The 25,397-nt window shown below is 34.3% G+C and overlaps 4 protein-coding genes across 5 annotated transcripts; 2 read left to right on the top strand and 2 right to left on the bottom strand.

Moving 5' to 3' along the window:
* The first annotated feature begins 3,946 nt into the window (after nt 1-3,946).
* LOC145602361 (hydroxyproline O-galactosyltransferase GALT6-like) lies at nt 3,947-10,951 on the top strand. The gene is made up of 7 exons (XM_081658552.1): nt 3,947-4,741; nt 8,483-8,715; nt 8,882-9,172; nt 9,255-9,383; nt 9,468-9,641; nt 10,026-10,133; nt 10,219-10,951. Exons 1-7 carry the CDS (start codon nt 4,000-4,002, stop codon nt 10,423-10,425), a joined length of 1,884 nt encoding a protein of 627 aa, XP_081514678.1. The 5' UTR covers nt 3,947-3,999; the 3' UTR covers nt 10,426-10,951.
* A 908-nt stretch (nt 10,952-11,859) lies between these two features.
* Nucleotides 11,860-13,305, bottom strand: LOC145602461 (uncharacterized). The gene is made up of 3 exons (XM_081658649.1): nt 12,753-13,305; nt 12,253-12,654; nt 11,860-12,093 (listed from the first exon to the last, which is right to left on the bottom strand). Exons 1-3 carry the CDS (start codon nt 13,180-13,182, stop codon nt 12,041-12,043), a joined length of 885 nt encoding a protein of 294 aa, XP_081514775.1. The 5' UTR covers nt 13,183-13,305; the 3' UTR covers nt 11,860-12,040.
* Nucleotides 13,306-16,846: 3,541 nt separating this feature from the next.
* On the top strand, nt 16,847-20,475 carry LOC145601501 (uncharacterized). Of its 2 annotated transcripts, XM_081657527.1 has the most exons (4): nt 16,847-16,957; nt 17,464-19,926; nt 20,137-20,272; nt 20,347-20,475. In XM_081657527.1, exon 2 carries the CDS (start codon nt 17,577-17,579, stop codon nt 19,824-19,826), a length of 2,250 nt encoding a protein of 749 aa, XP_081513653.1. In that variant the 5' UTR covers nt 16,847-16,957; nt 17,464-17,576; the 3' UTR covers nt 19,827-19,926; nt 20,137-20,272; nt 20,347-20,475. The 2 variants fall into 2 exon arrangements, with proteins under 2 accessions (XP_081513653.1, XP_081513654.1); XM_081657528.1 differs by lacking the exon at nt 20,137-20,272.
* On the bottom strand, nt 20,390-23,439 carry LOC145601502 (HIPL1 protein-like). The gene is made up of 7 exons (XM_081657529.1): nt 23,107-23,439; nt 22,842-22,999; nt 21,820-22,641; nt 21,517-21,733; nt 21,242-21,420; nt 20,925-21,160; nt 20,390-20,832 (listed from the first exon to the last, which is right to left on the bottom strand). The coding sequence occupies exons 1-7, from the start codon at nt 23,192-23,194 to the stop codon at nt 20,430-20,432; spliced, it is 2,103 nt and encodes a 700-aa protein (XP_081513655.1). The 5' UTR covers nt 23,195-23,439; the 3' UTR covers nt 20,390-20,429.
* Nucleotides 23,440-25,397: the final 1,958 nt, after the last annotated feature.

Below are 25,397 nucleotides of genomic sequence, written 5' to 3'. Positions count from 1 at the left end.
TATCAATAATAATATTTAATAATTCAAACTATTAAGAATTAATATTTAATAATATTATTAATTAATAATTTTTAATAATTATAACAATTCTTTCGAAATAAATAAATGATAATAATAACAATTAATAACAATTTCTTTTATAAACATTTGATATTAGAATCACAATTGTAGAAACATTTATGTGGGTATTGATTGTTAGTTCATCGAGTTGAATTATTTTCAAATTTTTTCCAATTAAAAAAAAGAGGTTATTTTCAAGTAGTACTTTGTATATTATTATTATTGTTAGGGTTAAAAATATATGATTAAGACAAATTTATAAATAAAATCATAATTACTCATTAAATCATTTTATTTTAAAATTTTTGTGAAATAAATATAAGTAAACCGTTGTCTTTTATCATTCTACTATTAACATATGTTAAATATGATACGCATATATTTATGTTTTCACTCACCTAAATCAATGGTATATGCACTTAATAATAATAATAATAATAATAATAATAATAATAATAATAATAATAATGTTGAAATCTGCTTTGCTCTGATCTGCTGAAATTCAATCTGCTATGCTCTGCTGGCCCTTGCTCTACTCTACCCAGAAACTCAAAAGAATAGGGCCTTAGGGCCTGTTCTCTTACGTTGAAATACAGTTCAGTTCAGTTCAGTTCAGCGGAGTTCAGTTCAGTTCAGTTCAGCTCAATTCAGTTCAGCTCAATTCAGTTCAGCTCAATTCAGTTCAGCTCAGTTCAGTTCAGTTCAGTTCCTAATTTCTTTCTCTTATAAAATATTCAGTTCAGTCTAGTTCAGTTCGGTTCGGTTCAGCCGAGTTCAGTCAATGAGAACAGGCCCTTAGTCAATGGTAGGGTTTGTTCTTTTCACCTTATTTTCACTTATTTTAAGTGTAATAAGTTCAGTTAATTTCACTTCAGATTTCAATCGTTTAGTAAGTTCTGATAAGATTACCTAAATACAAATTACAATAAAAATAAGTTTTGATATATTCAGAATAGTTAAGATAAGTTCATATCAGTGAAAATCAGATGAATATAGCACACCTTTAAAGTTTGTTCATTTGGCTTAAATTAGCAAATTGTACTCCCTTTGCCATTTTAAATTCTATTCAATAATCTTCAATTTAAGGCGTGCTTTTGAGTTTTATCTACTTTTGATTTATACTTTGTTTTACCATTTTGTCCCTCCTAACCCCACAATAATTACACATTTTCATATTCTCTATCTTAGTTCACTACAAGAAAATAACTTTTTCGTAGCGATTATTTTAACCTTTAGTATCGATTGTAATTGCAACAAAAAGCTTTCCCAGCAAATGGTCATTCGATACAATATCCTCCGTTGCCTTAGCCTTTAGTAGTGGTTTTCAATATCGATGGGGTTGGCCTCAATTATCGATATAAAAAAATTACATCTAATCGTGGTGATTATTGTAGCGATTACAATCGCTATAAATCTTGAACTCATTTTCTTTTAAAAAAAAAACATACATATGATCTTTATAAGATTCAAACATGCAACCTCAAACTCTCATAGTAAATGTTTCACCAATAAGCTATGACATATTTATGTATTCTTTGTCAAATAATATTTATATATTTAGTGTTGAATAGGCTTTTCGTATCGATTTTTGGGATTTAGTGGCGATTGTAAATGATACGATTTCTCAAAATTATGTAAATGCGTAAAATAGTGTGGATATGTATTATTATGTTTTCCGTATCGATTTTATATGGGAAAACCGTGGCGATTGTAAAATGATACGACTTCCTTAATTAATTCACAAACATACTTCCATATTGTAGCGAATGTACAATTGTTACGAAATAATCGCTACGAAAAGACATTTTTCTTGTAGTGGTTTAATTTATTATTCAGCTTCTTTCTTACCCAAACCCAACTTTTTACATTTTATCTATTATTGATCTTATAGCAACTCATCTTATTCAACAATTTCTTAAATTACAAATCTACAATGAGTATATCATAATAGAATGGAGGTAGTAGTAGTTACTAGTTAGAAACATAATTTACTTTTTCTCATTTCTAATTAAGTGGTAAATACTGTTTGTTTGGAAAGTGGAAAACTTTGTTTTTTTTTGAAAATTTGAAATTAATAGGGATTTCAACGCGTGTGATGCATGCTGCATTGATAGCCCAACCCTTTGAGGAGAATTATTACCGATGGTCTTTAATGCCCAATGTCTGTTTGTATGATATTGTATTATTATAATTATTTGCATACTAGTTTTGTGGCGTATTATTTTATAATTATTTTATCAAAACTTAAGATAAAATTTTTGGCTTATATGTCAAATACAATTATATAATCCCTTTTGCACATAAAAAAAAAAAAAAAAAAAAAGAAGAAGAAAGTTTAATCCCTTTTGATAATTCATATATTTTGACATACGATATCATATTACTTATATAATCGTATATAATAGTGTACTCTTTGTAGTTTTGTTAGTAAATAAAAATCCATATTATTATTAACTTGAATTTTATTTATGGCACCCTACGTCAGTGGGAGATCGGATATCGAACCCGCTTCCAATCCGAAATCTTTTTCGGTTCGGTTTTCTTTCAGTTCGGTTTAGATTTGGTTTGGTTCGTTAACATGTTTGGTTCTTAAACGGTTTAACATTACTCGAATCGGTTCGATTCGGGTTTACTAAAATGCGGTTCGGGTCGGTTTTCGGTTTCAAAGAAACGGTTTTTAATCGGTTCGGTTCTCATTTGGGTCGGTTGGATTTGGGCAGTTAAAAATGGTTTCGGTTTGAAATTTGACAGTACTATATGTAATACATTATGCTCCTAAAAATAATTAAATAATTATTATGTTACTCCGTACATTTACTATTGTTTGACCAGTTAATTAAATAGTTTCCTTTCGTATTAACAATCAATTACAACCCTTTTTAATAAGAAAAATCAATTATAACTTTTACCCCTTACATTTAGGTAACTTTTATAATTTGTCATTGGTAGTGTAATAAATAACTAACAATTTATTATAGAGTACTATATTATTCAAGTTTATTGTAGTATATACATTTTGGCTTATAGAATAGTTTGAAAAACATGTGAAAATCCGTTTTTCAGAATATAAATATTTAATTATTTATCCATATATATTGTAGTATGTACTTATGGTTTGTAATTGAAATTTTATGAGCCAAAATTTGCTCGACGCAATCTTGATTCAATTTTGTCACATTTCAAGTTAATATAATCTCATCATGAAGTGGATGGACGTGTTTGTCCCTTCATCTCCCCGTGAGTAACCTAGGTTTGGTCCTAAAAAAAATTGCTCTAATTCATATACGGAGTACTATCATATTTTGTTCCATATTTGCAAATAAATAAAATTTAGAGTAAATAACAATTATTGATCATTTATCAAACTATTCTAATTTACTATTGATGTAATTAATTTTTCTATATTAAAATTAATGTACGTTGACCACATTCAATTATTATTTATTCTTTCTACCACACATAAGTACAAGTCAATGTTTTTATAAACACATGTTAAATCAAACTCAATTTCAAATTAACATTCACTTAAAACCAATAATTCACCAAATCAACATAAATCCCTCATAAATCAAAAGTTATTGACATGTAAATATCACTCAAATAATGTAAGCATATCTTCCAAATATGCAAACATGTCTAATTAATTTTTGACCAAACCATAAAATAACACCTTCAATATAACGCATTTTTATTCTTGTATCCTTTGTGATTCAATTTAAGAGATCCTAGTAACTCCAACAATATTAATTTTTTATTTTTAAAAAAAACATCTAAACTGGTCTCATTACTATAATTTCTCTTAAAACTGCCACCAAATATATATAAACACTGCATGAAACATCCTAAAATTAATTTTAAAAAATTCCACCCAAAATTCATTCTCTGCTTTCTCTCTCATCTCTCATCTCTTGATTTTTTTAGAGAGAGAAAGTTAGAGAGATGATGATGAAGAGACCGAGTCACAACAACTACAAGGTTGACTCGGTGATAATAGTGAGTCGACTCAAGTCACTTCATCTTTTAATGGTTTTAGTTTTCGTCTATTTTTTCTTGATGACAACACAATTCCCAGTTCTTTTCCGTTTCTTGGGCAATCAACATGATTTTCCGACCCGTTTTGTAGACGAATCAGCCCGACCCGATAACCCGACCCGAATCCTCTCCCGGTTGGACTTTAGAGCTCGAGATTGTGATAATAGCTCAATTTACAAAACTGGCATGCAAGCGTGGGTTGTGGGGTCAGAATTATGGGCCCAATTGAAGGAAAAGCCCAAGGAGGAGGCCCATGCGGCGGTGAGTCCAGGGAATGAAACGGCGGCGTTTAAGTGTCCGGAGAAGGTGTCAGTTGTAGAGTCAGAGTTTGATGGGATGGTGGGCCTGCCTTGTGGGCTGACAGTTGGGTCACATGTGACGGTGGTGGGCCAGCCCAAGAAGGCCCACAAAGAGAAGGAGCCGAAGATATCGTTGGGGAAGGATGTGATGGTGTCGCAGTTTATGGTGGAGTTGAGGAAGGAGAAAGTGGTTCGAGGCGAGGAGGCGGCGAGGTTACTGCATTTTAATCCGAGGATTAAAGGGGATTGGAGTGATAAGCCGGTGATCGAGATGAATCATTGTTATCGAGGGCAGTGGGGCAATGCCGTCCGTTGCGAAGGGTGGCGTTCGCCTTTCAATGAAGAAACTGGTAAGTGGTAATGTTGGTTTGCTTATTTATTGTGGTGTTGTATGTTATTCTCTCGATATTTATTTGTTCTTTAATTTGTTTTGTAAAAAATACATTAAGGGGGGTACTTACTTTTTTTTTTTAATTGCTCCCGCTAAAGTTATACTTGTATGAAATACGTGTAAAAAATCAAAACGTTTTATTTATTTAAACATGAAGGTATACGGAGTAAGTGAGTAACATTTTGTTGGGTATAGAATACATTTTGATTTTATGTGTTACGCTTTGACCAACATATAATTTTAGATGAATTAAAAAAAAATCTAAAGTATTTTGTATTTTGTTTTGTTTTTTTCAAAGAACAATTCAAAATTCAAAATATTGACATTTTATTACTTACAACTTACAAGTATATATGTACTAGTTTTGGCCCTATGCAATGTACAATTTATAAAGTAAGATTTATAAATAATAAATTGTCAATCGAAATAGAGTTAATTGAAATTAAATGACTTATGTAACACCTTTTTTTTTTTTTGAAATTTGAATTTATTAATCTGTCCTAATAATTTTTTTTTATAATAAATAGCATTTTAGAGGTAAAATTTTTCACGAAATTATGTCAAGTTCTCTTTGGTGATTACTTTAATTATGTCAGTTCAGCTCTAATAAGTTAAGTTCAACTCCTAATATCCTCCTTAGACAAACTTTTAAATAAAACGGATGTTCAGTAAATTACTGACCATCCGTTATAAAGTGACAATAAAATGCGCAAAAGTTACACAAAATTGTATAAAAGTTGTTCTGACATATATAAGAGTTATTTATGCTTAATTGATAAATTTGACAAAAGTAACAATAAATTTGATAAAAGTGACACTAAATTTGACAAAAGTGAACCCGTTGTTCAGTAAATTACTGAAAACCGGGTGTATACAAAAGTTTTCCCTCTTATAAATTATTCAATTAATGAGAATAGAACAGACCCTAAGTATAGATTATACAAGACTTGTGACAGTAAAGATGATAGCTTAATTGCCGAGATTCATAAATAATGTCATACTACTATACTAGTGTTATTCAAAATTAAATATTACAAGACCCGTAGAATTTAGAAAATGCTATTCTTAACAATTTACATCGACATTATACCATACTCAAAATAAATAGATGAGGTGTGAGAATTTTGTGGTGCTTTACTTTATTTATTACGGGTCCAACAATTAAAGAATATTAGTACGTAATCGAGCAGTTTATAATTCTGTTAGTGATAGCTCATAAATAGTATCTGTAACTTGCTGCTAGGAATGCATCATAGAATATTCAAAGGTTAAGAATTTGATTATGAATGTTCTACTTCTGTCTTTCTTTTCATTTTTGTCTTTTTCTTTTTTTTTTTTTTAATTTTTTTTAAAAAAAATTTGTTTTGTTTTACTAGTATTTGGAAAGAAACATTGTCACCCCATGTCATATGCACAAATCATATAGCAACTTGTTATTGTTGAGAGAAAGGCGCCAAGGGGTGAATTCTTATGGAAGACTAAAAATTATCAGGCATTAATGAATTAAACTCTATTTTTTTTTTTTTTTTAATGTACTCCGTATATATTTATCTAGTAAAATCATGTTAGCGTCTACCAAGAGTGGATGAAATTGCATGGTAAGTGAAATGTTTTCGATCAAAGGATTTTGTGAGCTCATTGAGGATTTTGGAAAACTTAGTATGGTAGCAATTAAGATTTTTTTTTTTTTTTTTTTTTTTTTTTTTTTTTTTTTTTTTTTTTTGTGCACTTCATAAGATTAAACTTTCTGACTCCATTCATTCCTAGATAGTACTCCCTTTCTTTTTGGAGTCAAAATTAACATTTTCGCCTTGTTTGGCAATTGGCTGTTGGCTGTCGACTGGTTTGATTGGCTGTTTGTATTGGCTTTTTTGTTGGCTGTTTGACTTTTTATTAGTCTAAAAACATGTTTGGTAAAATTGGTTGTTTGATATTATTAGTAACTTAGGTAGCCAAAAGCCAAAAGCCAAAAGCCAAAAGCTACTCCAAGTAGCTTTTTCATTTTGGCTTAAAAGCCAGCTTTCCGCTAGCTGAAAAAGCCATTTACCAAACACAAATTTTGGATGTTTGACCAAATGAAAAAGCCAAAAGCCAAAAGCCAATCAAAAAGCCAATGAAAAGCCATTTACCAAACAAGCCCTTTAGCTAAGGCCATGTTTACTTTGTTTATAAAGTACAGTACTACGAGGAAGCCACTAGATAAACACTAGTGATTTCTCCGGTACTACAGAGTATTCAATAAATAAAAGACTTTAATTAGTAAAAAATTAAAAATCTATTTATTATGTCCAATTTTTTTTCCTAGTACAAATCATTAAAGTTTTAAATCGTAATTTAAGTTCGGTTCGATACAAATTGGGTGATGTGAACAAGGTCTAAGTGGTGGTTTTGTTAGACATAGGAATCATCACTTGCTAGGAAATTGTAGATTGCAATGCACTAATGCCTTTCTTCAGTTCTTGGGATATATTTGTAAACTATCACTCTAGGGATTATTTAATTATCTAAATTGTTGTGTGAATATAGTCTTGGTTATTGATTTGGAAGGAAGGCTAAAAATATCAGAGTAGTATTTCAAAAGGATAAAAGTCATAAAATCATTGATCGGAACTTAACAACTAAGCTTAAGCTTTTTAATGAATGATTCCATTAATAAGCTGTTAGAGCAGAGTTGTCCTGTTAGGTTCCACCTAATTGATAGAACTTCAATTGTAGAGTTTGTTAATGCATGAACGAGATACTCTTTTTTTGGGTTAAAAGATAATACTGTAATTGACTAATTGTATTAATGCAATTATACCGATTTGGCCATACTTCTCGAAACCCTGAAAAAAAAAAAGAATTATCCAATACATTGGATTTGTGAGATTTGTGCTTTAGCTGGTAAGAGTAGGAATGACTACTGTGATAGGCTCATTTTTCATATTGTTTCAAGTGACTTCTGCAATAAATTAGAAGAGCTATACTAGAGATTTTAAATTATTTTCAGAAACTTACTGCCTGAATAAGTACATGCCATTACCTAGCTTTTGTGATGCTAGCACAAATACAGAAGTTGGTGTAATAGATCAACCTAAGGAAGGGTAGTATAGGTATTCTAGTAATATTAGTTCACTAGGTTAATAGTCCTTAGTATAAATAGAGAGGGAAGGAAAGGAAAAAGGTAGGCAAAAATCAGATGAAACTTGTTGAGAGTTGTGACCTCAAGTCACTTGGAGAGTGGTAACCTAAAGTTACTGATTGGGAGAGTATCAAGCCTCTCGAAAGCTTGATAATCTATCTTACGAGTAGTTTGTTTAGTGTGTTAGTGTGTGTAATTTCAGCTCGTCAATTATAATGTTTCACATTTAGCTTTTATTATTCCTCCTTTAATCTGAAATTTTCTGCCATTAGTTACTGTTTAATACTTAGCCATGTCGGTACATGACAGTTGGGTCTTGTGGTTTGGTTGACTGCATAATTGAACTCCTATTGAAAATAAAGTGTTCTTACATGTATCCATAATGGTACGATAAATCAGATATTACATTGACGGTCTGTGTTAGAGTTTAGGTGGTGATTGTTTGTCATTCATATGTGAGGTTAGTCCATAATTTATTTGTTAGCAGTCCTCAGCACTTAGTAGAGACCTAATATCCTTAATTCTGTGTGTTTGTTCTGTTGTTCCTCGCTCAGCTGATTGCTGGATATTTTTTTGCAGTCGATGGACAGGTAAAATGTGAGAAATGGATTCGTGATGATGCTAATGATTTCGAAGAGTCAAAGGCTAGTTTGTGGTTGGACAGGTTGATGGGGCGGAGGAAAAAGATTGATTTGGACTGGCCTTTTCCTTTCTTAGAAGAGAAGTTCTTTGTTCTTACCATCACTGCTGGCTTGGAAGGCTATCATATTAGTGTTAATGGGCGGCATCTCACCTCATTTGCTTATCGTAATGTAAGCATTATATTAAAATTGCTTCCAGTGACAAATTGATATAAATACCTCTCTTTGCACGTTTACCTGTTTCTGGAACATTTTGTTAGAGATGCTCGATAGCTCACAGAAACTAGGAGAAACCTATTATACACAATAACTTACTGAATTGTGCTTGCATTTACAGGGTTTTGACTTAGAAGATGCCATGATACTACATGTGTATGGGGATGTTGATGTACATTCTGCATTTGCTGCTTCGTTGCCCACTTCACATCCTAGTGTCGCTCCTGAGAGGCACCTTGAGATGTCATCTGTGTGGAAGGCTCAACCACTTCCTTATGAACCAGTTGATCTTTTCATTGGTGTAATTTCAGCTGGAGACCATTTTGCTGAACGTATGGCAGTGCGTAAATCCTGGATGCAACATTACTTGGTTAAATCTTCAATTGTTGTAGCCCGCTTCTTTGTAGCACTGGTAAGAGGCAATATTGATACCATGCTATATGTTTGATCCTTATATTCCAAGAGAGTGATCCTTGACATCAAACTATTTGCAGCATGAAAGAGATACTATAAATGTGGAGTTGAGGAAAGAAGCTGAGTTTTTTGGCGACATCATCATTGTTCCATACCTAGACAACTATGATCTTGTTGTTTTGAAGACTTTAGCTATTTGTGAATATGGGGTAAGAATATGGGTAATTTTTATTTAATCATTTGATTGAAAGTTGCCAAAACATATTGACAAGTTTTTTTTTATTTCTTTGCAGGTAAATTTCTTGTCAACAAAATATATTATGAAATGCGATGATGATACCTTTGTAAGGGTAGACGCTGTGATTGAGGAAGCACGACGAGTTAATAGTGGGAAGAGCCTTTATGTTGGAAAAATTAATTACTATCACACCCCACTTCGCACTGGTAAATGGGCAGTTACATATGAGGTATAATTAAGGAACTATCAAAGGTCATGAATCATGACTGGCTATTTGGTGTTTTCTTATGTTAGCATAATATCGGTATGAAGCCTGTTGCGTGTCATTTCAAAAAGTTAGTCAATCATGTTTGCTAAAAGTGGCCAGTCATCCGGATTAACTCAAGCCCACCCAACCTAGCCAAGGTTCAGGCCTTGCTTATCTAGTCTGCCCCTGGTTCCCCACTTAGACCAGCCTATTGGCCACCTCTACACTTGATGTAGCATTCTACTAGTACAATTTTAGAGTTGTATAGTTGGTTATTCTTACTTTCTTAGTGAGAGCTGAAAGTTGCATTGACCAGTTTTTTTACTGCTGTATATCTGATTTTTTTTTGTCCTTGTAATGTTTCAGGAATGGCCTGGCGAAATTTATCCACCATATGCTGATGGACCTGGATATATTGTGTCTTCAGACATTGCCCGTTTTATTGTGACAGAGTATCGAAAGGACAGATTGAGAGTATGTCAAATATCTTATCCATCTCTCTAGCCAATATTAGACAGTTTTTTGAACAAAATCAGTAATTATGTATGTTGCATTGTAGTTGTTCAAGATGGAAGATGTGAGCATGGGGATGTGGGTTGAGAAGTTCAACAATTCGAGACCTGTGGAGTATCTGCACAACTCGCATTTCCACCAGTCCGGTTGCATCGATGATTATTATACTGCGCACTATCAATCTCCTAAACAACTTATTTGCTTGTGGGAAAGACTACAAAGTGAAGGAAAACCCATATGCTGCAACCTGTAACATTTATACTAGACCAGTTTGACATCCAATATTTATCCTCTCTTATGATTCGGAGGATTTAGCTAATAGGAAAAGTGACACAGAGAGGTTTTGACTTGTAGATAGCTTATACTTGTGTAATCATCATGAACATGATGAAAGGTGGCCTGGCGCGTAGCACAGAGCCTACAATGTATACAAGGAATTTTCTTTTTTATTGGGAACTTCATATAAATTACTCTAAATTTGAGAAATTATACATGATTTTCTTCATACAAATTGATCATGGTGAATGGATGTACAATAAGTTTACACATTCACAAGTTCAGTTTTTTGCCTACAGTAAGAGTATACAGCTTTGTTATCATAATGTTTGCTGATGATTTAGGTAAAGAACGAAGGCTACACGTACATTTTAAGCATATTTGACGGTGTGAATTGAAGACGAGCTCTCATCTTGCCAGTTCAAGGTACGAATATTCTCCTATAGTCCTATATGTCCTGCTTTGAAGCTGGTAATTCATGTGCATTCAATCAGAAGTTTTAGCAATGAATATTTTATTGCAACAACATAAGATTAAACTCAGTCTATGAGATGATACCAAGACTTGGCTTTTTCTTCCTCGAATTCTGCATGTTTTTGGGGTATTTATGCCCTTCACCCTCATAAAGATGTGCATGATACAACATTTTATATGTAGTCCAATAGAATAGAACTCTTATGATAATCATTCTGCTGTTTCTGAATCATTAGTTTAGGAAAAACTTTCTTTTACCTCTGTCTAGGAGCTCCGATCCCATTGAAGTGGGAGATAAAAAGCAAAGATTCTTGTGTGAGAAAAGTGATTCTTTCTAATCTAGTGGCTTTAAAGAAGGAATCATATTCTTGATGAAATTATTTTCTAGAAAATCCACTAAACCTCCAAACTTGTACTTTCCAACTGTGTTTTTCTCCATGTATTGTAAGGTGATTATTGTGATCATTATCTCTAATAATTCTTTCTTTTCTTAACTTTTTTTTATTTTTCATGTCCAGTCTGTCTGATTAATATATGCTAGTGCTACCACCTTTTGATGCCGCCTGTTGCTTATGGACGTGTCAAACGGGATGGTTAAGTCGAGTCCTAATCTAACTTTTTTTTTTTTTTTTTTTTTTTTAATTTTTTAACTCAGGTTGGTTTTATATCAGTGTTTTAGTCAAGTCCATGTCGATTAACTTTTGTCGAGGTCTGTGGGATTCAGATCAGAAATTTCCGGGCAGGTTCGTGTCAAGGCTCCGGAGGGCTCAATTTTTTTTTCCTCCAATGTGTCTGTTTAAATAATGTAATATGCTAGTTCTTGCACATTGTCAGTCCGTCCATCAAATCATAAATGAGACATGTTCTGCTTCTCATCTAGTGTCAGTAAATTAAAATCCCAATATTGAATAGTTAGTGACATATATACACGAGAACATTGGAGTAAACTGTTATATTTATTTGCATTTTCATATAATACAATTACCTGTCTCAATAAAACTAAAACAAACAAAAACATTGCAAAATCTAAAGAACTTAAAGAGTACAAAAAGAAGGGGAAGAGAACACTGGTGCTTGATCTGGTTCTTTTGTCTGTCATTTTGCTGTGATCATGTATTCTACAGCGAGATCGATAGCAGGAGCAGCACAATAGAATAGAAGATCAAGGATCCTGTAAAAAAACAGCCAAAGATGAAGATTAAGAAAAAGTCAAATCCTAATATTAATTTATTATACATAAACTATATAATTAGACAAAAAGAAGTAAAAAGAATAGGAAGCATGTGCTTTACTTGCATCAAGAGAAATCTTTATGAAAAATGATTATTACCTTTGATCAAAGGAGCAGTCCTTAGTCCAGAATTCCAAGAATTTTGAAAGTAACAATCAGTAGAAGTGTTCACTCCACTTGGACAATTACACACAAAAGTGTTGTAAATCCCGGTGTATGCACAAGCCCCATTACTCTTCTCACAGTTGCTACAATAAACCGGGTAGTCGTTCTTCACGTTGAACTTGTACTTCAATGCTACCCCGTACTTCCATACTTCTGGATTCGCTTCCTGGTCTTCAAAGCTGTAAATCGCGGTGTATGCCTTGCACTGTGCCTTCTGTAGGTCCATCTCGAAGGCAGGCCCCAGATCCACAGGCGCGTACACGCAGCATGTGTTGATTGGGACGTTCAGCTGACTGATAGGCTGGCAGGAGTAGAGCGAGCTGCAGAGAGGGGTACCTATTCGCAGTGATGAAATATGGTTAGAGTAATGATTTTGTACAAGTATTATAATGGAAAGCTAGAACACTTAGCTTTGAACTGATATATTACGGTACCTGCATTATCACACTGAGGGACGTTAGAAGTGTTTCCATTGATAGCGCCTTTATATATAGGGGAAGAATCCAGTGAGCAGTCCAGCAGCGCGAAGACACTGCTGTCATCGAAAGAGAACGGGGCATCCCAGTCAAGGCTGAACCCTTTGCTAGGCTGAGTACAGAAACAGGTAGACATAGTAGGGTCAGAGACATAGAGTACTTGTTTGTTATAGTCGATGTTGGTGACCGGGTAGGAGCCAGTGTGGGTGATGAAGGAAAGCTGTCTTTGGTTGCATGTAACATGCTTGGTGAACCTAGGGTCACCACACCCCGGACCACCCCCGAAGGGGTAACGAAGGGGGATGTCGCCACAGAAGCGTTGGCATACTTGGGAGTGAACGAGGGGGACGAGGAAGAGGAGGAATAGAGAGAGGTGGTTTAGGTTCATGGTTAAGAAATGAAGGTGTGAAGGGGAAGTGTTGGTTGATTAGTGTGAGGGTGGTTTTTGTATTGGAAAGTGTGAGGCAAGTGAAGTAAGGAAAGACCAATGTAGAGGGTTTTTTTAATGGGAAGGAATTGGATTCACCTTTGTTAGTTATGTAGTATGTGGTAGATGCCGTCTTTCTCTCTGTTTCCATGCTTCTAACTGCCTTTTTCTACCTCTTTACTAGCCGACTAATATGAGGAATTTATTGCTTTTAGTGTTTCACAAGTCACCATTATCCTATTGTGTCATTGCTTATGTTTATATATTTTTAAACAGGTACTTTTAAGGTTATAACAATGGACTGTTTGAGTGTCATGAGATGCCTCAATCCCGAGAAAATGTATAAAAGACATGACCAAATCACACTTCAATCCTGAGAAGATGGAATACTGGTAGACAAAGAGAAATGGTGTATTAGATCGAAATCTCACACAAGTCAACTCCGGTATGGACTAGCAAACCATGAAATTCATGGAAAGGGTAAAAAATAAAAAACTTAACTTTAAAGTGTCCTTAATGAAGATTAATCCTACAAACTTTTGGTTGTATGATACCATCTTTACCATTAGACGAGATACTAGTTTTAAGCCTATCGAAACAGAGAATTGGATGGACTTCGGGCGGTAGCAAGGATGATTTCCATTATGCATTATGCATTATGCATTATGCATCAAATACTAGTCATACAAGATACAATACTAGGTGGTTATAATTTTTGATGAGTTAGGGGAAGTGACTAATTATTCCTTGAAATTCCTCAAACAAAGCTAAGGGGTATTAAAGTAAAATGCATACTAGTGGCAATAGCTCTTGGTCCACGGCCATGGTCCATTAGTATTGCTTTACTGCTGAATATGTTACTTTGGAGATTTGGATTTTGGGCACAATGTAGTTACTTCAATATGTATTCGATTTTTGGAAAGTTCTTTTCTGCTAGTGATATATTCTACAAACTGCTTTCGGTTAATCCAAATATTCAAAAATTTCTTTGGATGAGAATTAGTCGCATACAAACTACTCTGTATTAGACAACTATCGTCATACCTTAATACGGAGTATTGATTATTGAATATTGATCTACCTCTCCTTGTGAAGAAGGGAAAATCCATTTCAAACATATAACGATGATGTATGATAATAAATCTATTTATAATAAAGTCTTATGTTATTAGTCGTGTAATAATTTTATTTCAACTACGTACTAATCACTAGGCATTTTATTGATGATTTTATGTATTCACTCTATAATTTCAATTCGATGTAGCACTGAGTGAATTAAAAATTTAAGTGGAATAACATATGTTCATTTGGGAATGTAATTTCATTATCAAGAACATTGTCATTATACTTGCCCTACGTGGCTACACCCTATGGAATGCATAACATACATAATATTGTCTCTACATATTATCATCTACCAAACGCAAATGCAGTCAATACTAATCTTTCTAAGGTAGTATCTGGGATGAATACTAAAGTTGTGTGCTTTTACCATCAGATCAGAGAATAATGCAATTTAGAAGCTAAGGCATGTATTGTCCAAAATTTGGGGTCTAGATCCGATGAAGGTCGACAAACTATTTACTAAATCATTATTAATTTGTACTATACTTCTAACATAACATGTGATTACTAGTTTACCACCTGTATTTAACATAAATTAACAATTGTTTCTTGGATTTTTCTTTTATTGTGTTTCGCTCTATCTTGATTTAACTGACCAAAGCTTTCAATATACGACATTATTTATATAGTGTCTTTTCTCTAAAACTTCTTTGTATTTTTTTTTTTCTTTTGATAAGACAAACACCATTCAAACTAGAAGAACTTTTAGAAATGGAGAGAGTAATTAATATTTTTGGATATTAAGACGTTGTAATTAGTAGAAAATTATACTAAGATAGTTATCCGTAAAAAGCTTTGCTTTTTGGGCATTTTATTTATAGGACAATGTACAAAACTATTAAGGTTGTGGATTTACCTAAAAAAACATACATCTAACTAATACTTGTATGAGCCCTTCACTTTGAAGAAGAGAAAGAAATTTCCTAGAAAGAATAAGAATAAGAATCCACTTTTTAATCATTTGGTAATCTGTATTATTCAATTGTCCAATTCTGTGTCCCCAGTTTGTCAATTGTATAACACATTCATCATTAAAAATAACTTAATTTATACAAGTATTTTTTTAAAAGAAATTTGTATGCCGCATGTTTTATGTACTAAAAACAATTCAATAATAAAACTTCATATGACATTTATAAAAGGAATCTAGATTAACATATTTTATCAAATAAAGAAATCATTCATCAAGACTATAATCATTAATGAGTAAATATTATATTGTGAAATATCTCTAGCTCATAACACTAGATTATTTTTGATTTTTCTTTGATGTTACCAGTATATTGTTATATGTGAAGTATTTTGTATCAACTTGATGTTTTGTTTGTGTCATTCTGTTTACAATGTACGTACTTGGCATGTTGAAAATTGGACACATCTATTAAAGATTTAAAGCCATGGTAATCAATGATTTTTTTTAAAAAAAGTGCAAGTATAAATTTGAAATGAACAATATACAAATTAGGAAAACATAATAACCATATATAAAGTATAGTTTTGAAATGGATCCTAATTTATTTTTATAGTAGTAAGTAGTATATTCAAAATTCACGTTACAATCCAGTTTATAAATAATCAATACATATGGGCATTCTCTATCAATACAAAGTATAAATTGTGTCGATATCGATAACATCAAACCAACAAGTGCTTATGCAAAGAAGTTTTTTAAGCTTATATCATTTGACAATGAAGTTGTTTAAGCTTAACCAAGCTTTTAGGTTCAATACTTGAAAACGCAGCAACACTTATTCAAAGAGCCTTGCCCTTTAATTGAGGTATGGCCTAGAATGTATTCAGATTAATCAGAATCTAGTGGACTCTTACTTTAATTAGACCTACGATCAAATACCGCCCGCAATACTCAATATGAATACCTTTTTTGTTCGATCAATGGCCTTATGCAGAGTGAATATGAGTCATATATAAAGGTGTTAATTCAAATATTTGGGTCGAGTTTATTTTATATTTTAATTCAACCTAAATTATTGGTCTAAATATATCAAAATCTAAATTTAATTTTTTCGGGTTGGCTTCAAGTCAAGTCGGTTTTTGACAAGAATAACTATACATTGTCTATACTACATACTTCCTTTGTTCTTTTTTACTTGACCTGTTTCTTTTATCATGTTTGCCAATGCAAAACTTTAATGATCAATATCATTGATTCTCCATAAGTAAAAATTATAAAAGTTATATATTATAATAATATTTATTGAGACGAATTCAAAAATATCCCACATGAATATGTTTTTCCTTACATATTATTTACAAAAGACGGTCAAAGGAGAGTAGTGAATAGTGTAAAAGTCAAAGCGGGTCAAATAAAAAAGAACGGAGGAAGTATGTAAATATGTTAGATGTGAGTCATGTGGCCGTACTATTGTTATTTTGGCCCAAATAGAACACTATTTCGTATTTATGCTAAAAGGTTAAAAGCCCAAAACACAGAACTCCAATTCTAGTTTTCTACCCGCCTTTCTTTTTCTTAAGCAGCAGCGCAATTTCTCCATCGTCTTCCTCCCACCATATCACCCCCAACTTTCTCTCTCTTCCCCACTCATTATTCCCTGTTAATCTGGAATGTCTCCAATGTTTCTTCGCTGCTAAGGTAAACACTTTCATTCATCTCTTTTCAAAGTTTGCTTTAATGTCATCTTTTAATTAATGTTCTTTTCATACTCTGGAATAGTAGAGAAAAATTGCATTTGAATGAAGTGAATCAATGAGAACAATGCTCTTTGGTATTGTTAATTTCATCTTATGCATTATCAATGATTTCCCATGTCACATTGGTTTAAATTGCGGTTTTATGCTTGTATTTCTGGGTTAATTAGCAATCAAATTTGTTAATGGTCACCAACTGTTTGATGAAATGCCCAAGTGAAAATGTACTATTATTTTTAAAGGGAGCTTTATTTAGTGGGAATGAATTCTTGTTCTCATATATCCTAAAATTGATGTTTAATTGGGGCGATATATTGTTTCCTAGTTTGAATTACTAAATGTGCCTAAGTCAGATGCATCTTCATCATCATCAGTGTAACAGTAGTCAAATTTTTATGCAATTAAGAATCTTTCGGTGATTATGACTATAACGTTGCTTATGGTCTGCAGGCGATGGGCTCATGTTAATGCCTTATCAACTTGAGGAATCTACATGGACTGGTGTTTCTGTTTCGTTAACAATATCTTTTCGGAATCCACTTTGATGGGTTTCTTTCACAGAAATGAATATTGGTGTGATATCCGTAATCAATGGTTGCTCTAAATTCGTACCCCAGAGTTTATACTTGGGTCGATTTCTGCTTATCCCATTTAAGGACAGATATTTGGGAGAAAAGCTCTGCACTTTTTACTCTACTGATGCAAGACCATTTCCGGATTACTCACCCAGAAAGCCAACAGTCAGAGACTCTGAACTTGTGCAGAATATTTCAAGTACCATAAAGCAACGGCGTTTTGAGACGTTAAGGCATGCTCTTAGACCCTTCGAGTCAAAATTCAAGCCTGACCATCTTATTTGGGTTCTAATGAACATCAAGAATGATACCGAGCTAGTATATAACTTCTATGAATGGGCATGTCTTCATAGAGAACCATCATTGGAAGTTCGGAGTATTGTCATACATATTGCTGTTGCTTCAAAAGATTTGAACATAGCTCACAGTCTTATATATGATTTCTGGTCTAAACCATATATTGACGTTGCCTATTCTTTTTCCAGTTTTGTTGAAAAATTGATCTACACTTACAAGGATTGGGGTTCAAATCCATGTGTATTTGATTTATTATTTGAGGTGCTTGTTCAAGTTGGGTATTTGATAGAGGCAAGGAGACTTTTTGGAAGGATGTTGAATTTTGGTTTGATGATCTCTGCTGAATCCTGTCAATTGCTTCTTGCTAATCTTTCCAGCCAATCAGACAAGAAAAGGGACACTTTTGAGGTTTTTCAGGAGTTCCTTGAAGCAGGAATTTGTTGGGATACTGGTTCATATAACATAATCTTACACATTCTTTGTCAGTTAGGAAAAATTAGAGAAGCACACCATCTACTGCTGCAGATGGAGTTAAGAGGCTGTCTGCTTGATGTTGTGAGTTATAGTATTGTCATTAATGGATACTGTCATGTTGGTGAATTGGATAAGGTGATGAGGCTGGTTAATGAAATGAGAATGAAGGGATTGAAGCCAAATGCATTTACATTTAATAGCATTATTGTTCTTATGTGCAAGTATAGTAAGGTAGCAGATGCAGAAAGGGTTCTGAGAGAAATGATTGCTCTTAATATACCGCGAGATAATGTAGTTTACACGACAATTATTGATGGTTTCTGCAAGTCTGGTAATATTAGTTCCGCTATCAAGCTTTTCAAGGAAATGCAAAGAGTTCATATCATCCCTGATATTATTGCATATTCAACTATTATATGTGGGCTTTGTCAAAGTGGAAACATGAAAGAAGCAGAGAAGCTGTTCCATGAAATGCTTAAAAGTGGATTAGCACCAGATGAAATCACTTATACAACACTTGTAGATGGTTATTGCAAGGCTGGTAAGCTGAAAGAAGCCTTTTTTTGGCACAATGAGATGGTTGAGAAGGGGGTGACCCCTAATGTTGTCACCTATACTGCCCTTGCAGATGGCCTATGTAAACAAGGAGAGGTAGATACAGCAAATGAACTTCTGCATGAAATGTCTGCCAAGGGTCTAGAACTTAACCAGTGCACATATAATGTACTCATTAATGGTCTCTGTAAAACAGGAAATATAAATCAAGCAATAAAACTTATGGAAGACATGGAGATGACTGGATGTCATCCTGATACCATTACTTATACTACTTTGATGGATGCTTACTGTAAGACGGGAGAAATTTCTAAGGCACATGAGCTTCTGAGGAGAATGCTGGATCGAGGACATCAGCCTACTGTTGTTACATTTAATGTGTTGATGAATGGGTTCTGCACATCAGGGATGTTGGAAGATGGTGAAAGGCTGCTAAAATGGATGTTGGAGAAGGGAATAATGCCAAATGCCACAACCTATAATTCTCTAATGAAGCAGTATAGCATTAGAAGCAACATGCATAACACAACTAAAATTTACAGGGAGATGTGTGCTTATAATGTAATGCCAGACAACAACACTTATAATATATTAATCAAGGGGCACAGTAAAGCAAGGAATATGAAAGAAGTGTGGTATATACACAAGGAAATGGTTGCAAAAGGGTTTGATCTCACTGACAGCTCTTATAATGCTTTTATCAAGGGGCTTCTCAAAAAGAAAAAGTATGGGGAAGCAAAGGTACTCTTTGATGAGATGAGGAGAAAAGGGTTCATTGCGAATGAAGAAATATTATACTTCTTTCTGGACAAGAACTTCGATGAAGGGAACCTTGAAAATGCTATTGAGCTTTGTGATGAAGTGATAGAGAGATTCCTTATTGATAAGGTCAATGAAGATAATGATATTTGATGATTAATTAGTTTTTTGAGAGCGTGCGTATAAACATCCCTTGACAACATTCTCCAGGACTTAGTTCTTGCTACCAGCTGACATGGACTGGAAGGCAAAGGTATAATATATGCTATTTTGATGATGTTAGTAGTTTCAAGATTTTCATATTTCACAAGCTTTTTTAATTATAAGATTTTTTTTTTATTTTTTTATTATTTTTTTTATTTTTTGGCTTTGGTCTAGAACTCTATAAGTGTGATAATGATTCAATTTTGTTGTACTTGTATAATTAAGTGTTTTCATAGCTACTGCTTTCAAGTAACTGCAGGATTCAGGACTAGTGGTGTTGTACACTGTCAAGAATCATCCCCATTCCCATCGATGTTCTGCTGTTTGAATGGTGCAATTATTCTGTTGGCTGCTTGTTATCTTTCAAATATTCAGTAGAAGTGCACAGCTTAGTGGTGAGCTGCTGTTATCTGTTTTTTGGTGGACTTAATTTAGAATTGTCAAAATAACTTTTTTTCAATTCTTTCAGATACAAAGAACTTTAGCTACACGACTATCCTATTGAAACTGAATGAAACACTGCTCAAAATGATAAATGCGGCTTCAGTTGTGTCAGTTATACAAACGCTCTAAAATCAGGAAACAGAGAAGAAAGGAGAGCCAATTTCCAGGAGGTGCAATAAAATGAGCTCTACTTGAAGGGGATGATGGACTTGGAGTTGGACCAGTGGCAGGCCTTGCGATCTCCTTTGAGCAAGCATAGTTGCAACGGCTTGGGCGAACAACTCTGTAAACCCCAGTGCTGGCTAGAATGAGGACATCTTTCCTGTTGTCCTGTGCAAATGAATATATGTATCCCAGAGCTGGCAGTATAGTTCCTGGAGCAGTGCTGCACTGAAGAGGTGAGTCTTTGGCACAACTAAATGGCATAGCTGCTGTGCTAAAATTCCCACTATTTTCTGGATTCTCGGTAGCTGCCCATATATTGCTTGCATATAGATCCCCATACAGATATCTGAATCATCCAACAATTGTGACTCAGTGTGCATGATAATAGCATTTCTATTTTATTTGTTAGTGATGGCTGCTCATTAAGTGTTAACTCACCTGCCAGCCATGCATGGATCAGTCTCAGAGCGATAGAAAAACCCGCCAGACATTGCAGCTGATCCAGTTTTCTTGTTGATTTGTGAATGAGTGTAACCTGCTACTGGCAAAATCAGATTTTGGGTAGCTGACGAATTTTTTGTTTCATTTCCAGAACTATAAGGAATGGGGCCCTCATATATACTCCAGCCATAGTTTCCACCTTTGGTGATTATATCAATCTCTTCATATTGATCCTGCCATATGAATGATATGTTGTTAATTAGAGTGGAGTGCTTATACATGAAGTTTAGTGTTTTTCAAGCTATAATTTGAACCTGGCCGACATCTCCACAGACAAAGTAGGAAGGCCTATCTGCATCAAAGCTGCAGCGCCAAGGATTCCTGAGCCCCATAGCCCAGATTTCTGGTGCCGAATTCTTGTCTCCTGAATACGGATTGTCCTGTGGTATGGAATAGTTACCCCAGAGACCAAGGTCATCTATTTGTTTTTCACCTGCACATCAGAAGACAGTGACCTGAGAACTTTCTCATTTTTATACGAAGAAGTAACGTAAGACACTTCTGGTCTTAAAATGGTGAAGATGCTTACTTGGAATTTTATCTATGTCAATTCTTAGAATCTTCCCTAGTATGGATTTCTTGTTCTGAGAAAAGTGATAGGGATCACCTCTTCCTCCACCATCTCCCATCATGACATACATATACCCATCTTCTGGTCCAAATAGAATCTGGCCTCCATGATTGTTTGTGAATGGCAAACCCATTGTGAAGATCCTCCGTACTTCTGTTGGTTGGCCACTTTGCATCTGTGAAAGACAAACTATCATTGACAGGAAATAAAACAGCAGAAACTGTTTAGACTCGATACTCAAACGATCGTAGAGATAATTACCGATGAAGGGTCTGATGAAGATCCATTTGCTGTGTATTCTGCAATAACGCTTTGATATTGACAAGGTGTTGAGCTACCTGAAGTGTTAAATTTGGATGGGTCACAATCAACATCAGAGTTACATGCACACCTTCCAGCACATTCGGGTGACTTTAGCCGATCACAGTTGTAGGAAGCGAAGAAGCGTCCATTACGAGCAAAATCCGGGTGGAATGCAATTCCTAGCATTCCAAATATAGTGTCAAAGAGAACTTGATCGGTTAAATCCACGAATGGGTCTGATTCGTCAAGGTCTAACTTTTCTACCGAGTCTTGCTCAGGAATTGTTGCCAGCCAGATTTTTCCAGGTAGATTAGAAAAGAAGGCACGATTAGACCCATCAGGATGAGGAGCCATACTGATATAACTGCCAGCGTCAATCTTCTCTAAACATAGCCCTTTTGGAGAAACATCAGTCTCTGAACTGTTATTGTTTAGTTTGACGGGCTCGCCAGCAAAGCACACAGAATCATTGTCTGGAGAAGCGCCAAAAACATCACAAAATGTTTTTTCCGACTGCCAAAGATCTGCCAGTGTAGATAAGTTCGATGCAATTGGTGCTTCTCCTTTTGCTCCACCTTGTAACGAAGGCGCAAAGGGCGATTTCAAGATGGATATATCCTTGCACGTGTTCCATACAGTTGAACAGAAGCTGCTTGTTGATTGCTTTGATGAATGTGATTTTCCTGAATCAGTTGAGTTGCAAAGACCTGGAACTGGTTTCTGCTGCTTCTGGTTCCCTGCTTTGGCCTTGAAAAGCTCTGCTGCAAAGGGATCACATGTCTGCAAATGACCAAAAACATTGATTTTCGACGGCTTTTAGCTGAACGTTCTCTTAGGCATAAGTGAGAATTTTTATGCAAATATTCCCATGTAAAGTAATACTCGTAGTATTTATTTGGTGAACAAGAAATTTAGTATTGCTACAAATTCATTTTATTATACCATTTTTGTTATTATTTAAAATGGTTTTGAGAGCTTACAGCGCAAAGTATTGATTTCAGAAGGGAAGCACAGGAAGTATCAGAGATATTCATAGCTTGGAATTGTTTCTGCAGCTGAAGGTCTTTTGTTGAATCACAGCATGAAGTTCCATTGTAAGGACAGAATTCCAAAGGCGTCTTTAATTTTGCGGGTGCCCCTGTTTCAATAAAAATTCAAGATCTCTGCAACCATAACGAAGATACGCACGCTCGCTCGCACGCGTGCGCGCAAACACATATACAGAAGGAGAGTAAAAAGGCTTACTGAAGTCTGTACACAAGGGGAGTGAGTAGGAATTTTGAGAGAGAAGCAGACAGTGAAAGAGAAGCAAAATGACAGCAAAACCAGCCATTTCTTCAGAGTATTGCAGCTGATAGCGGCTCCTGACTTTTGCGATTTGTGTATCTGCAAAGTGATCTCAACTGGTTGGGCAAGTTTCAATTATAAAGGTCAGATTTGAGTGTTAAATTCACAGGTTTCCCAAATCTTTTTGACATTTTCCTTTGACAAATATCACGTTGTAAGCTATGGCCCTTTATTATGGATAGGAAACTAGGGATTTAAGTCAATCATTCATATTTATTGACCCACCCTGGTTTATTGATGGTATGCTAACTGCTATGTCTATGGTATATTACGTGTGTATCCCAATTATTCCTTCTTCATTGTATTATATTACTGCACGGCGCTCTTTGCCCGCATGTAATTATAGTCGCGTATTCTATTTTAGAAAAAAGTTGTCTTTGCATATAGTTAGAGGGATCGGACAATGTGACAATATATTTTCGACAACTAGGTCATTAAAAGGCAAAAGTTAAAGAAATTTTAAAACCTATAGACCAGGCTTGGGATGAGGGAATCCGTTGTGGAAACCACCATTATCCATCCACCATTCCTCTTATTAAATTGTTTAATTAATTCCTAGATCTTTAATTGTTGGTTTGTCCCAAATTCAAACAATACGGGTAAGCTGTAAAGGGGCACTACTAGTCTACTACCAAATCTCTGAATATTATCTACACTCAATTAAAAATTTGTTGCATTTATGCTTAACCTATGTTAAACTTCGGATCCAATATTTGTATAATATATTAGTGAGTATAGAAGTCATTAGAATTAATAATGGTTTGGCATATTTGCCACTCATGTCTGGTTTCATATCTTCTACATATAAATTAACTAAAATTAAGGGCTTGTTCAGATTTACTTAATTTCAGTTCAGTTCAGCTCTAATAAGTTCAGTTCAGTTCAGTTCAGCTCTAATCAGTTCAGTTCAGTTCAGTTCAGCTCTTAATTTCCCTCTCTCATAAAATATTCATTTCAGCTCAATTCAGTTCAGTTCAGTTCAGTTCAACTCCAATCAGTTCAGTTCAGCTCCAATCAGTTCAGTTCAGTTCAGTTCAGTTCAGTTCAGCTCAATTCAGTAAATGTGAACAGGCCATAAGTAAATGGTAAATTGATCTTGGGTAGCTATTGTTAACTCATATTTATGACGATCCAAATGTGAGCTTATTTGACTTTATAAAATCCTATTTTAACGTTTTTTTTAAATTAGTGAAAAAAACATAAACATCACCGAATTCAATATATTTTAGGGGGGAGGACTTGGGGAAAATACACCCGAAAGTCAAAATTGGCACGCACTTTCCTTAATTAAGACTTAATGTTAACAAAATTATACTACGTAATTAACTAGAGTGGGTTGGGGGTAGTTTAGAAAATGCAAAGAATGGGTATAGTATAGTGGATAGTGCAGTGTAGTGTGGTACACCCAAAAGAATTTGGGGGCAGTTGTACGTTCCGAAGTGTCCACATTGATTATTTTGTGTGTCATTATGTTTAGATTTCTGTGCCATTATTTGACCACTGCCCACCTAAATTGCGGTATGGAGTCAACCAACCACTTTAGGATTTTCATTTCAATTTCAGGAAGAAAAATCAAACCCAAACTCTAGCTTTTTTCTAAGTAGCAAAACAGAATAGCATATTCTTGGCTTCTTCCTACTTTTAATAATGGGCAAAAGCTAACGGGTCATTGGATAAGACAAATAAAAGTAGAAATATTAATTTAAATAAACTTTACATCGATATAAGAGTGTCCTACATTGGAGAAAGAGAAGAGATAATTCTTCTTTATAAGGTAGAGAAATACCTCCTAGACTCTTACTATTGTCAATTAGTTTTAGTATGAAAGCTCCTAAGCCTTGTTTGTGGACCAAACAATCCTCCTTATTCGGGTTGCCCAGACCTATTTCATATTATTTCGAATTTAACAAAACTAAATTTATACCACTTAAATTGTAAAGAGGGACCTTTGACCAGATTCCTTCAATTAACTTTATTTTCCAGCCATTAACAGCCACACGTCCAACATGTTATTTAATTTATTTTTTTTGGCTTTTTTTTTCCCTCCATTTTCCCCTCTTTCTCTCCAATTCCAACCCCCCCCCCCTTTCTTTCCCTCCTTTTTCTTCTTCCTCTCTCTCCTCTTGCTAACCCTAAATTTCAATAAGCAACAACTAAGTATGAATCTAGTCCTTTCCATTAAAATTGAA

The sequence above is a fragment of the Chenopodium album genome, chromosome 21 (assembly GCF_948465745.1).
Source record: "Chenopodium album chromosome 21, dcCheAlbu1.1, whole genome shotgun sequence".
Taxonomy (NCBI): Eukaryota; Viridiplantae; Streptophyta; class Magnoliopsida; order Caryophyllales; family Amaranthaceae; genus Chenopodium; species Chenopodium album.
This window is presented reverse-complemented; position numbering and strand designations above follow the sequence as displayed.

Bases quoted from the DNA above. Each gene is read 5' to 3' on its own strand.
- LOC145602361 (XM_081658552.1), top strand. From the start codon at position 4,000: ATGATGATGAAGAGACCGAGTCACAACAACTACAAGGTTGACTCGGTG. The intron at 9,642-10,025 runs GTATAATTAAGG...GTAATGTTTCAG, and splicing joins AATGGGCAGTTACATATGAG to GAATGGCCTGGCGAAATTTA. The intron at 10,134-10,218 runs GTATGTCAAATA...GTTGCATTGTAG, and splicing joins ATCGAAAGGACAGATTGAGA to TTGTTCAAGATGGAAGATGT.
- LOC145602461 (XM_081658649.1), bottom strand. From the start codon at position 13,182: ATGAACCTAAACCACCTCTCTCTATTCCTCCTCTTCCTCGTCCCCCTC. The intron at 12,655-12,752 runs GTACCGTAATAT...CACTGCGAATAG, and splicing joins CCCTCAGTGTGATAATGCAG to GTACCCCTCTCTGCAGCTCG. The intron at 12,094-12,252 runs GTAATAATCATT...GTTTTTTTACAG, and splicing joins GACTGCTCCTTTGATCAAAG to GATCCTTGATCTTCTATTCT.
- LOC145601501 (XM_081657528.1), top strand. From the start codon at position 17,577: ATGAATATTGGTGTGATATCCGTAATCAATGGTTGCTCTAAATTCGTA.
- LOC145601502 (XM_081657529.1), bottom strand. From the start codon at position 23,194: ATGGCTGGTTTTGCTGTCATTTTGCTTCTCTTTCACTGTCTGCTTCTC. The intron at 21,421-21,516 runs GTAAGCATCTTC...TCTGATGTGCAG, and splicing joins TGACATAGATAAAATTCCAA to GTGAAAAACAAATAGATGAC. The intron at 21,161-21,241 runs GTTCAAATTATA...TTCATATGGCAG, and splicing joins TCTGTGGAGATGTCGGCCAG to GATCAATATGAAGAGATTGA.